This window comes from Sorex fumeus, unplaced genomic scaffold (assembly GCF_029834395.1).
Source record: "Sorex fumeus unplaced genomic scaffold, SorFum_2.1 ptg000014l, whole genome shotgun sequence".
In the NCBI taxonomy this organism is placed as follows: domain Eukaryota; kingdom Metazoa; phylum Chordata; class Mammalia; order Eulipotyphla; family Soricidae; genus Sorex; species Sorex fumeus.
In genome coordinates, this window is record NW_026606071.1 from 15,329,600 (window position 1) to 15,342,619 (window position 13,020).

The window sequence follows — 13,020 nt, forward strand, 5'->3', positions numbered from 1 at the left end:
ATCCCAAATACATAAGCCAGACTAATATATGAGGATGTGCATATAAAACACTGTGAAAAGAATATGAAAATTTCTATGTATGTGTAATACATAAAATAATATATAATACATGCATACTAATTTTAAGTACAGATATATGTAAAATATTTGCAGATATAGTCATGAAAAGGAACTTGAAGTTATAGAAAACAAATGTACTACCAGTGATTATTTTTAGTTGTTTAAAATTTTAACAATAATAAATTACTGCCACAAAAGCAAACAAACCTTAAAAATGATTGAGCATTTGAACTTCCTGCAAATTATTTAATCTTCTCTTAGAAATGTGACTTAGTACAAAGAATTTGTACTTTGGATAAAAATTCTATCCCCAGGGTTGGGATACACTACCGGGATAATGTGCCTTCCTTTGATACATACAGCTGACTCTGTTTGATATCCAGCTCTGCATATAGTCTTCCGAGCATTGCCAGGAGTGATATTTAAGCATAAAATCATGAGTAAGCCCTGTGCACTGCCATGTGTGGCCCAAATCTCATGCATGCAATTCTACACATGTGGTCTTGAAATAAAATTTCATATATCAATTATTATTTTTAACATAGAGTAGCACTGCACTGCACTGTCCTCCTGTTGTTCATCGATTTTGTTGAGTGGGCCCAGTAACGTCTCCATTTTGAGACTTGTTGTCACTGTGTTTGGCATATTGAATACATCACGGATAATTTGCCAGGCTAATGAACAGTAATATTTCACAGGATCATTATGAAAATTTAGTGAATGAATATATAAATTGCTTAGTTTTGTATCTAAAAATTCAATAGTTTCTTTCTCTTCATCAATACTTATAGTCAGAGATGGCTGCCAACTTTTTCATACAGTATGTTTAATAAACCTATTGTAGACTGATATTTATGAGACAATATGACAGTAAGAATTTATGCAGTTCCTACAATCTGTTTAGATTTTCTGTTTGGTAGAAGCGGCAGTAGTCTATGGATGAAAAATTAGAATATTATGTTATTATTTTTTAGTGAAGCAAGGTAGTTTTTATTGAACAAAACTTTATTGTGGGGGTGGGGGAGAAGGAAAGGAATATGTATTTTACAGAAAATACAAGCTTTAAAGAACAAGCAAGCAAACAGGCAAGGAAAGAGACATAAAAATATATGTGCTCAAGGGAGAACACAGACATGAAAAAGCAAGCTGCAAGCAAAGAGACATAGACAAGTGAGACGAGTGTTATTGTCTTGTTTGTCTCTGTCTCTGCTTGCGGCTTGCTCTTCGCGAGAGAACCGGGCTTGAAAAAGGCAAACCTATATATATATTTTTTTTTTGAGGATTTTTTCCACAGCACTCTATTTACTCCTGTAGCTCACAATTTAATGATAATCCTGGCCCCAATTTTCCCACCTGGAAGATAAAAAACAAGCATGAGGAGTGTAATTAATTTTCCTAATATTGCAGTCAAAAAGCATGTGGGGCTATCCACAATTACTGTTGATCATTCATGATTTTAGTCATATGATGCTGAATCCCAAACCCATACTTGGTAAAATGTTTTTAATATTTTGTAAAAAAATTTTGCAATAGCTTTAAAATAAATTTTAAGTACCCCAAATTATAGGGAGACTATGGTACCAGATTTATATATAGATACTTATATTGCAATCATTTAACTTGGGATATTTGCCTTAACCACTATTTTATTTTGAAAAGGCTTTCAACATTATAATTTTAACCTGACTTTCTGATATAATTCTATCATTGTAAATCACTATACTTGATTAGTTATGATTACTCCATTCTGTTCCCAACTTTATATAGAAGTAGATTTTCTACATTTCTACATAATTTCTATATAATTTCTATATTTCTCTAATTTCTACATTTCTCTCTATATAATTCTATATAATGCTTTACAAATATTGCATTTAAAATACTTTTCAAAAGAGTTGGGCAAAGATTTCTTTGTAGCACATTGTGGTACAGATTCTAATACTGAAAATGTATAGCCTCTAAAGATAGAGTCTTTTAGATAATATTATTTGAAACCTACCAACTAAATAAATGAACACCATCACATTTTCTTAATACATAAGAAACATAATGATTCAGCTTTTGTTCACTGTTAATAAAATGTGAAGTTGTGACAATTCCTGTTTCAAGCAAGGTTTTAAAAGTCTTGTAGCATGGGTAAATGTATATCTACATTTACGTCTCAGTATATATGTTGCTCAGGTACAATTCTGATGGAATTGCAAGGGAATTTGGAAGATAGATGGAGGGCGGTGAATCATAACAGCCTGCTCCTTTGAGGGGAAAAGCCCAAATGAAATGCACTCCAATCTCTAACAATAATATATTCTTATGATCATCATGATACAAATCAAATAAGATATTCATGATTGGCCAGTGCTAATTTGTGTGTGTATTCCAGCACTCTACGCTGAAATACTGTGTAGCCCTGAGTACAATCAATTTTTCTTTGTGGCAGTTGCTGAGTGTAATGTGGAATTCACTCTATATGTTGGTTGATTATAGTCCATTTTACTCCCAGATATTTATGTATTTAAGACTGTACATTTATTTTTATTGAAATAACATTGGTTTACAAGACCAGTGTTATGGAGTTTTATTTTGTACTCCTTTAAAAACCATGTTACCACAGATGTTCATCACCCACAACCAAAATCCCTCCACCACTGTCCATTTGACCTCTTTTTACTTTCAGTTCTCCTCTCCATTTTATAAAGATATAATTTAATAAATGCTTTAGTACTTTTATGTAAGACTAGAAATGCTGGGGGGTGATGTGACATGAGGTTAATGGTGCAATTGTATATTTTTTCTTTCCTACAGAATGCCATAGTGTCTATCAAGGAGCTATGTGGACTTCCTCCAATTGCCAGTCTGAAACAGTGCCTGTTGACCCTGTCCTCTCGACTCATCACTAGTGACAATACTCCCTCAGTGTCTCTTGTGATGAAAGACAACTTTCCTTATCTGGAACCTCTGGGAACAATTCCAGATGTGCAGAAAAAGATGCTGGCTGCTTATGATCTGGTGAGAAATGTCCCTAGATTTCTCTCTCTCTCTCTCTCTCTCTCTCTCTCTCTCTCTCTCTCTGTTTGTTTGTGTGTGAGAGAGAGACAGACATCATATTACAGGATTATGTTGTGGAATTGTAATGAATAATACAGTACAGTGTGATTGCCTTTGAAACCTAGATTTGGGGTGTCTGGCAGAGCTAGCCAATTCAACTTCCTCTTAGTCTCCATTATGAGACTTGTTAGTATTTTTGGCATATCGAATATGCCATAGGGAGCTTGCCAGGCTCTGCCATGTGGGCGGGATACTCTCAGTAGCTTGCTGGGCATTCCGAGAGGGACGGAGGAATCAAATCCAGGTCGGCCTCATGCAAGGCAAATGCCCTACGTGCTGTGCTATCACTCCAGCTCCATCCAAATAGTGAGAAATGATTGGTGTATTTTTTTTATGTGGGAGTACTGCTATTTATTGGTCACTGATTAGTTGATTGAATTGGGCATGAACTACACCTTACATTTTTTTTCATTTTTTACAATTTTATTTCTTGAATCACCATGAGAGCAGTTACAGACCTTTTGAGTTGAAGTCTCAGTCATACAATGAAACACCCATACCTTCACAGTGCCCTTTCTCCACCACCAAAAACCCCAGTATGCCCCCATCCCACACCCTCCCCCTACCTGTGGGGCAGATGATTTCCACATTACCCTCTCTTACTTTGATCGCATTCAATATTTTGACACCACACCCACCATTATTATTTGGGATTTTACCCCAACACTCAGATCTACTGAAAAGGCAACAGTAGACAATTTGTTTTCTATTGTTGGTTAAGAATAACATATGATGTTGCACGGCTGCAGTAGTGGCTGTGCAATTTTGAAATTATGAAATTTTAACACTTAAATCTGGAGGTATTTCTGCCAAAATCTGCTGGGTTCCGAGATTTGTTCCTGAGTCTCTGGGATCATGACTGTTAAAGCAGTTTAATCAGGAGCCAGAAAGGCCATTCGTGGGCGGTGACTAGGGATCTCGTTGGGGTGGGGAGGAAAGAGCCGGCTCCACCCCCATCCTGTGAGGCCCCACATGTCTCGTCACTGCGGGCCCAGACTGTCCAGTGGCCTCTGGAGGATGGCAGCCACCGGGCCGCCAGGGGGAGCAGGCCAAGGCACGAAACCTATTCCCACCTGGGGTGGCCCAGTGCCGGTAACCTACTGCAGGGACCGGACGCATTTCTGCCAAAAGCCGCCGGGTTTTGAGATTTGTTTCTGAGTCTCTGGAATCATGGCTATTAAGCAGCTTGATCAGGAGCCAGAGAGGCTGTTCGTGGGCGGCAACTCGGGGTTTCGTTGGGGTGGGGAGGAAAGGTCTGGCTCGACCCCCATCTTTTGAGGCCCTGCATGTCTCATCACTGCGGGCCCAAACCTGACTGTCCAGTGGCCTCTGGAGGATGGCGGCCACAAGGCCGCCAGGGTGAACAGGCTAAGGCACAAAACCTATTCCCACCTGGGGTGGCCCTGCACCGGTAACCTACTGCAGAGACCGGATGCATTCCTGCCAAAAGCCATGGGTTTCAAGTTTTGTTTCTGAGTCTCTGGGATCATGGCCGTTAACAGTTAGATCAGGAACCAGAGATGCCATGCCTCCGATTATATAGCTGAGCCGGAGGTGGTTTGTGGGTATGTCTCCCACATACCTAACTTTTGGCCGTTTACTTTCTTGGTAAACTGCCCCAAGTTTTTGGGTCTGGCCAAAGGCACAACAGCAATTTTGGGTATCCGGAAGTTTGAATGCTCTCTCAGGTTGCTGATGCACTCTCCTCCCAGGTACAGATTGACCTGCTGGCAGCACCATACCCCCTTGGTGTTTTTTTTTTTTTTTGTGTACTTTTTCTCTGGTGTGGAGGGGGTACTCCCAAGAGTTCCAGGGTCTAATCCTAGTGATCCTTGGCTGGAGAGTGCTAGCCTTACATTTCAGTGCCAGGGCCCTGTAGTGCTTGGTCAGCAGTATTTGGAGGCCACCAGGATTATTCTGATGGTCCTGAGGGATGGGAGGGAGGCATGAATGAAGTTCTTGGAATTGAACTTGGGGCATCTGCAAACAAGGGGTCACTCCAATCTTTGCACTGTCTCTCGCCATAATTCTTTGGAGAGATTTGGCAATATAGTTTTTAAATTATTGTTATTAAATCATCGTGAGATACATAGCTGCAAAGTTGTTCATGATTTAGTTTTTGTGTATAAAATCTCCGTGGGTGATCAGGAAGGCCCCGACGGCTCTCCCCTAGCTGCACGGGTTTGGGGTGGCTAGGGGCAGCCCAGGCCATGGGGCAGATAGAGGAGGAAATGAGGGCCAAGTCAGTTGATTGATCAGTTGCCGTTTATTCCATTCTCCCCATGCACCTGCTCTAGTCTCTCTGAGCCCCCATTCTAGTCTGACAGTGCCCCTCATTCTTGTCTCCTCCTGTCTCACCCGCTCATCTCTTGGCACTCCCTCTTGTAGAATGGGCTCTCTTTCTCCATTGCCTACTCCAGTATTCTTCTACATTCTTTGCCCTCCGTCCCCCTTGCTAAGTCTCTCAACACTCCACCTTGGCATCCTGCTCTCTCTCTCTTCTCTCTCATCTTTCTCCAACTCATCTCTTCTCCACTCCAGCACTCTGTGCCTATACCCAGTCAGGTAGCAAAATCAACATAAAAAAGCCCTCTCTGACTGCCCATGGGCAAAATGTCTCTTACAGTGCTTTTCTTCTTTCCTCAGTCCAATAATTCAATCAACATCTTAATACTAGTTATTTTTGTATGGACACAGTAAAAGATACATTGAGGCTTGTGAGGCAGCTCTCCTGGGAACATCTTGCCACAGATTCACACAACAGAGCTCAGGCCAGATTAATCTTTCCTAACCCTAGCAGGGTCAAAATCTAGTTATTCATTTTTGGATCATGACAGCATTTGTCCATGACCGAGCTCTTAACTTATAGTCAAGCAATATGGCACTTTGGCAAGGCCCATTTCAATGCCAGGGTAGCACATAGCTTACCGCTTGCCACGGTTCCATCCAGTCCCTCATCGGGACCCTGCTTTTGGGGGTGCTAGGAAGTAAGGGCAGCTGAGGCTTAGGTCGAAAGAACAGATGCCCAGGAAGAAAATATAATTTAGAGTCAAATGACTCTCATGTTACAAAAGTATAGCATTTACTACTGTCTTCCTATGACCACACATAAAGGACATTGCTCTGAATAAACTATGCAAAGGACGTAAGAAGAAGAGAAAAACAATATTTACAAGTCAACAGAGCACAAAGAAAGAAGTTACAAATAAACACAGAGGAATGGGAGCACTGTGATGGGAGCAAGCCAATAAACCTAAACTACATGAGGCTATGCTAGAAGGACAAAACAATGTTATCCTACAGTTTTGGTCATAGAATGTTCCAACACCAGGGCTGGAGTTATAGCACAGTGAGTAGGGCATTTGCCTTGCATGCAGAGACCCGGATTCAATTCCTAGCATCCTGTATGGTCCCCTGAGCACCACCAGGAATAATTCCTGAGTACAGAGCCAGGGGTAACCCCTGTGCATCGCTGGGTATGACACAAAAATCAAAAAAAAAAAAAAAAAAGAATGTTCCAACATTGGTCCTTTCAGTGAATATTTTCCACCACTAATGTCCCCAGTTTCCCTCCTTCCAACCCCTACCCCCAGACTGGCCATATGGCAGGCTCTTTTCTTTCTCTTTCTCACTCTTTCTCTCACTTTCTCTATATATTTTTGTTCAGGGTATAGTCTAAGCCAATGGTGAAGTATATGTTATATATATTTTTGTTGAATATTTTCAATATGGAGGAATTATATAAAATACAGTAAAACCATATTGTGGACAGCTTTGAAGTCATTTTACTCATGTATTAGAAGAAAACTCAATAATGGAAAACTATCCATAATATGTTTTGTAAAAAGCTCTGGCCACAAAAATTCATACTTAAATTGCATTTATATCTAAAATGATAACAGTATATTAATATCGATAATTTTAAAATAAATTAATTAAATTATTTTATTAAAATAAAATATTTTATTTCCTGTTTATGCTTTTTTACATATTCACACACATGTATTTACCTAGCTATGGTGAACTCAATTTTCACAATTGAGTACAAAAAATGTTAAGGGAGAGAAGAATAATATTTTATTATAGACAAAGCAACCAGAAGAAAGAAATTTGGATGCACATCCTACAATTGGAAAAGAAAAAGTATCACCTTGGTATAATAAATGATAATACAGCTTAAAACTGCACTTCACGTGTGCTTGGGGAAAAGCTCACCTATTATTTATATGTTATTTTTCATGAAATCATTTTTTGTCATCATAAAAGTAGGGACTGAAAGTCATTCACTGAATAGGTATAATTGCCATCTAAGAGGTGAATTAGGGAACTAGTTGCCATAGAGACAGACAGTGGAAATCAGTTATCCCTTCAATTCCTTTTTAAACTAAGAAAGAAAAATCATTCACTGGGCAGGGAGTCTGATCCCCTGGAGCTGAGCTAGTAGCAAGCAGAAAACACCTAATCGGATTGTGATTAGTCCATTTCCACCACACATCCACAAGTGTTTAATAGTGTTTTGTTTTTTCAGTTTTATCTGCTGGACCAAGCCTTTTCTCAGTTATATATATTTTTAAATGCAAGTTGTAATTTCAGGCTTAATATAGTTTTGCAAAGCTGAAAGTAAAAGACTAAACAGCCGGAGTGATAGTATGTGGGGAAGGCATTTGCCTTGCACGAGGTATACCCAGGTTTGATCCCCGGCTTCCGGGTATGTTCCCTCAAGCACCACCAGTAGTAATTCCTGAGTGCAGACCCAGAAGTAGTCCCTGAGCATTGCTGGGAATAAACCCAAAAAGAAAAAGAAAAAAAAAAAAGAAAAATACAGAGTGGAAGGAAGAAATGCTTATAAAATGTCTTCATTTACAATTTCCTTTGGAGCTGATTTTATTTTAATCAACTGACTCTGGATACTTTAATACTCTAATAAAGTTAACATACTATGGAAGTGCTTCAAAACATAGACATCTATCTTGATGGTTATTTTTAGTATTATTAAAACTAATATTAATTTAATATTATGAGGTAGGTAGGGACAAATATACATAACGGAGAAATGGGCTTGAATGTAAAATATGCCATTTTTTATTTTGTAGAATTTGCATTATATTGATTGGCACCTTCAATATTCTTCAGTATGTTTGTGTTAGTATTTATTATAAAGATGTTTCCTAGGATCCTCTGTAGATATTGAGTGATCTTTTAAAAACATAAATTGTGGTATATCACTTTTATGCTTAAAATTCTCCAAAATTTCCATTTAAAAATTGTTGAAACTTCAGTGTTAGAATGGATAGTACAGTGGGTAGGGCATTTGCATTGCATGCATCTAACCCAGGTTCAGTCACCTCATATGGTCCCCCAAGCCTGTCAGAAGTGATCCCTGAGCATAGAGTGATGGGTAGCCTTAGGCACTGCCTGATGTGGCCCCAAATCAAACTTAAATAAATAATATATATATATTATTTAAATTGCTGAAACTCCTTCTTTACTGGGGCCTTCTGGGCTATTGGATCTGCCTCACCTGCTATCTGCCTGCCTCTCCAGCCTCAGCCTCCTCTCCTTTGTTTGCTCCCCTCCAGTCATATTGGTCTGCTTGCTTTCTTCAATTAGTTCAAGGTTTTTCCTATCTCTAGGCCACTCTCTTGGCAGTTTCCTGTCTGGAATGTTTTTCTCTTGCATGGATTGCTGCTTATCTCTTAAGTCTCAGCTCAAGAGCCTCATCTTCACAGAGAAACGTCTCCTCATCCCAATTCCCACCTGTCACCTGTTTTCTATCAATATATTTTATTTTTGTTCCCTTCATCCACTTAGCTATTTTTCTTTGCTTTTAGTTTGATTTTTGTTCTTTTGGACATGATGGGGGGGGGGTCGATGGGGAGGGGGAGTGTGTGGGAGGGGGAGGAAAAGTCTTGTGAGCATTATTCAGGGGAATCTGTCCTCTTAGTGATTCTAGGCTGAATCACTGATTGGCATGAATGGTTCAGTGCTGGGACCTGAGCATGCAGTGCTGCTTGGGGATTACCAGCCTCTCTGTCAAACCCTGTGAGTGCCTGGTGGCCTCCAGGGCCATATTTGAGAGTGCTCTGGGAACCATGTGGTGACAGGGATCGAACCCAGGTCAGCTGCATGCAAGACATACGTCTGAACCCCTTGTCCTGTCTGGCTCCTGATTTCTTTTTTTATCTTTATACCTCAATTTTGGTGTTTGATTCTTGAGGGCACAGACCATGTTTGTCTGATTACTATCATCATGAACTTCTAAATACTAATCGCCCATTATATATTATCAACTTGTCACTGTCACTGTCCTCCCATTGTTCATTTTCTCGAGCAGGCCTAGTAACATTGTGAGACTTGTTACTGGTTTGGCATATCAAATTCGTCCAGGCTTTGCTGTGCAGGCGAGATACTCTAGGTAGCTTGCCAGGCTCTCCGAGAAGGGCACAAAAATCGAACTTGGATCGGCTGTGTAGGCTGCACGCAAGGCAAATGCCCTACCCACTGTGCTATCGCTCCAGCCCATCAACTTGTTAGTTGAATAAAATTTAAATGAAAGCATCTATTTTGGTGAAATAGTGTAACTCCCAGAAAGTAACTGACTGTATGTTATAGTAACTTAAAATCCTCTTTGCTTTTCTCTATAAAACCACCATAGCCAAAATTGTTTTTCTATTTCATAAATACAAGTAAAATCCTACAGACTAAGACAAAACCGCGAAGACATTAGAAAGATCAGGAGTTACAAAAGACCGGGGACAGGATAGGGCTAGAAAGGGAGGAAGAATAGAGCACAGGATTTTTAGGACAGGACACCTATTCTGTATGATGCTGTAATTATGTGTCCATAACATGTATTTATCAAAATCGTAGCATGTACAACAAAAAGAATTTAATCAAATCTAAATTATGCTCTTAATAGTAACGTATGAATATTGGTTTATGTACTACACTTACACAGGATATTAGCAGCAGAGAAAACTGGGTTGATGTCTCTTATTTTGTGCTCATTTATTTTGAAGCAAAACTTCCTACTATGTTCAATAGTGTCAGAAGTCCTACCCAGAGTTTCTCTGCAAACAAGGCTAGTGATTCAATGCATCTGTCTTAGGCTGTGGTGCTGCTCAGGTACTATGATGCCAGAGATTACTGGGTCACACTGGAAGAAACTGGGGGACCTCCAAAGTCACACACAATGGTGCTAGAGATATCCAAGTCTTCCCGTGTAATATTGCTATCCTGTTCTGGGAATTGAACCAGGGCTAGCAGAATTCAAAGTATGTATTTAAACCTTGTATGGCTTCCAGCTCCCCGTGCTCAATTTTTACATACTTAAAATATTCCTAAACATGAAAAAAAGAGTAAGGCAGAAGACAAATTCTTGCCAACTGATGGTAGTGATGGGATAAGAGTAGAGGGGATTTATTTCAAAATGATAAGCTTATTCAACTTAGATCTGAACTCCTTAAATGTTTGAACTTCTCAAAAGTGACAATGGGCTGTAGAGATGCCATCTAGGAGAAAAATTTGTAACTATTAAAAAAAAAAAACTCCCCAAACCCCAAGAAAAACCTACACACAGAGAGAACAGTTTTACAATTAAAACTACCTGAAATCATTTCTGAGCATGTAGATGTCGTGTTTTATTTTTGTTTTTGTTTTGGGTCTCATCCAACCAGGTTCAAGAGCTATTCCTGCTTCAGTGCTCAGGGATCACTCCTGGTGGTATTTGGGGGCCAGTATACAGTGTCGGGGATAAAACTGGAATCAGTTTGCATGCAATTAAAGTGCCTTATCTCCTATATTATTTCTCTATCCCCATAGAAATCTTTCACTTATCTCATTATTAAATAATTCAGGCAACCAGGTAACAAACATTTACTGAAAGCCAACCTGAGTTATAAAAGTTGGGATAAAGTAATAAAAAAATTTAGAAAACATTGACCATAAATTCATCGAGTGTTAGGTTTAGCTTTTCCCTAATGGTCTTTTCTAAACCAAGATGCTCTTTTCTAAACCAAACACTAATTAAATACTTAGAAATATTTTTTTCTTTTGAGGGCTTAAAACTCAGTCTTAAATGTCACTTTATTATTATTTTTCCTTAAAGGTCATTTTATTGTAAAAACATAAATACAACACTGACAGGAAATCATTTCAGTAAGCAATCCTCTAACTGACAAGACATCAAAGGATGTCTTGTTACCTTGGCATCTGTCAACTGGGAACACAGGTTGTGAGAATTCATGCCGGGGAGGGGTTCAGGGTGCTGAATTCAGGGCTGGGGCTTTTGGCAACTGAAGGAACTAGGCAGGACATTTCCTCTTTTATCCCTGGGAAATGTCCCACTTTTTATATTTTATTTAAAAAGAAATTTTGGACAATAACAGAGAGGTAAAAACAGCAACATGGAAACAGCTTTGATTTTTAAATTTTATTACTTTGTGAAAATCTTTTTTTTCTTTCCCTTTCCTATTCTTTTCCTCCATTGGACAATAGTAAAACAGTTTTTAATGTCACAAAGATGGATACTAATACTTCAATTTTAACTCTCCCACAGTATCTGTGTTGATATCAAGAAATTAAAAAGTCAAATATGTCCATGGTAGAATAGGATTATTAATTAAGACATAATTTTAAGACATATTATTTATAAGATTCTTACACCCTCCATTCCACATCTTATTTAAATCACATTTTCTACCTACTCACTAGAAGTTGACATTTCAAAATTGCAATCAATTCCTTAGGTGCAAGGCTTCTTAAGCTTTTTAAAATACAATCAAAACAAAACGAAACAAAAACCCACCCATTGTGAATAATAGCTTATCAGTAATTTTTACACTTGCATTTTAATATACCTTGTGAGTAGGTTTTATCAAGGAAAAAGAAGGGATCCTAATGACAGAATGTTCTTCTAGTCTGAATAAGGCAAGGTTGCAATTCTCAAGAATTACAAGTTTTCTTGAAGGCAGTAATCTCCTTTAATAGTCTGGATAAGGTTGTGGCTAAATTAATGCCACTTTGATATTTAGGGCAACTAAAGGAGGCATAATATTCTGGATATTAAACCATTTCACAACTGTAGATAGCAAGTGATGGCTTTTGAAAATCAGTAAAGCAAATGAGCAACATTTAAAATCAATAATCCAGGCAAGTAGAACAGGCCTGAAAATTTGACGATGGGATTGATTCCTCCTTCCCTTCTGCTAAAAACATACAGTGGAGAGCTGTTGACAGGAGAGAGTGCTTTGCCACAGTACTATTTTGGTGACTCTGTGGTCATCGGGATAGTTTTTCAGAAACTATTCAAGAACTTGATAGGGACAAGGGAATAGGCAGAGCAAGAGTAGGACTATGGACCTTAAAAAAAAGGAATCACTTGGTGTGGAGGGTCACAAAGGTGTTCTGATAACCTGGGTGACCTACAGAATCCGGACACCAAAAAATAATGATCTCGGCATCCTCTCCCCTGTTTTAATGGTCAACATTACTGGAACATAATAAAGAAATGACACCCATCGCTGTTAAAATAGTATGAAAGGGGAAAGCCTTCTGCCTTTCTCTGGAATCCTTCTTTACGGGACCTCTCCTATAATCTGGGAGTTTTGCTGCATTCTTTTCCCATTCTTTTCCTTTCCCTAAATAAAGTCTTTTCTGAATTTGGCTATTTGCTCTCCAGTATCTTGCTTTCAATCTTGACTACTTGAGGACAAGAACCTGAGGTACAACAAAATTAAGTTATAACAAACTTAAAAATCATTGCACCATTTCTAAGTGACTTGTTCCTTTATTGCAGTCTGGGAGTTTTTTTTTTCCATTATGCTCTGAGAGTGGGGGTTCAGAAGACCTAACAGC

General features: G+C 38.8%; 1 protein-coding gene across 1 annotated transcript in view; it reads left to right on the plus strand.

The window, feature by feature from the left end:
• Nucleotides 1-13,020, plus strand: part of PLCL1 (phospholipase C like 1 (inactive)) — a 372,506-nt gene that overhangs the window by 296,479 nt on the left and 63,007 nt on the right. Inside the window, exon 3 of the mRNA XM_056111653.1 lies at nucleotides 2,863-3,066. Within this exon, the coding sequence (XP_055967628.1) occupies nucleotides 2,863-3,066 (204 nt within the window). The remainder of the gene's footprint in view (nucleotides 1-2,862; nucleotides 3,067-13,020) is intronic.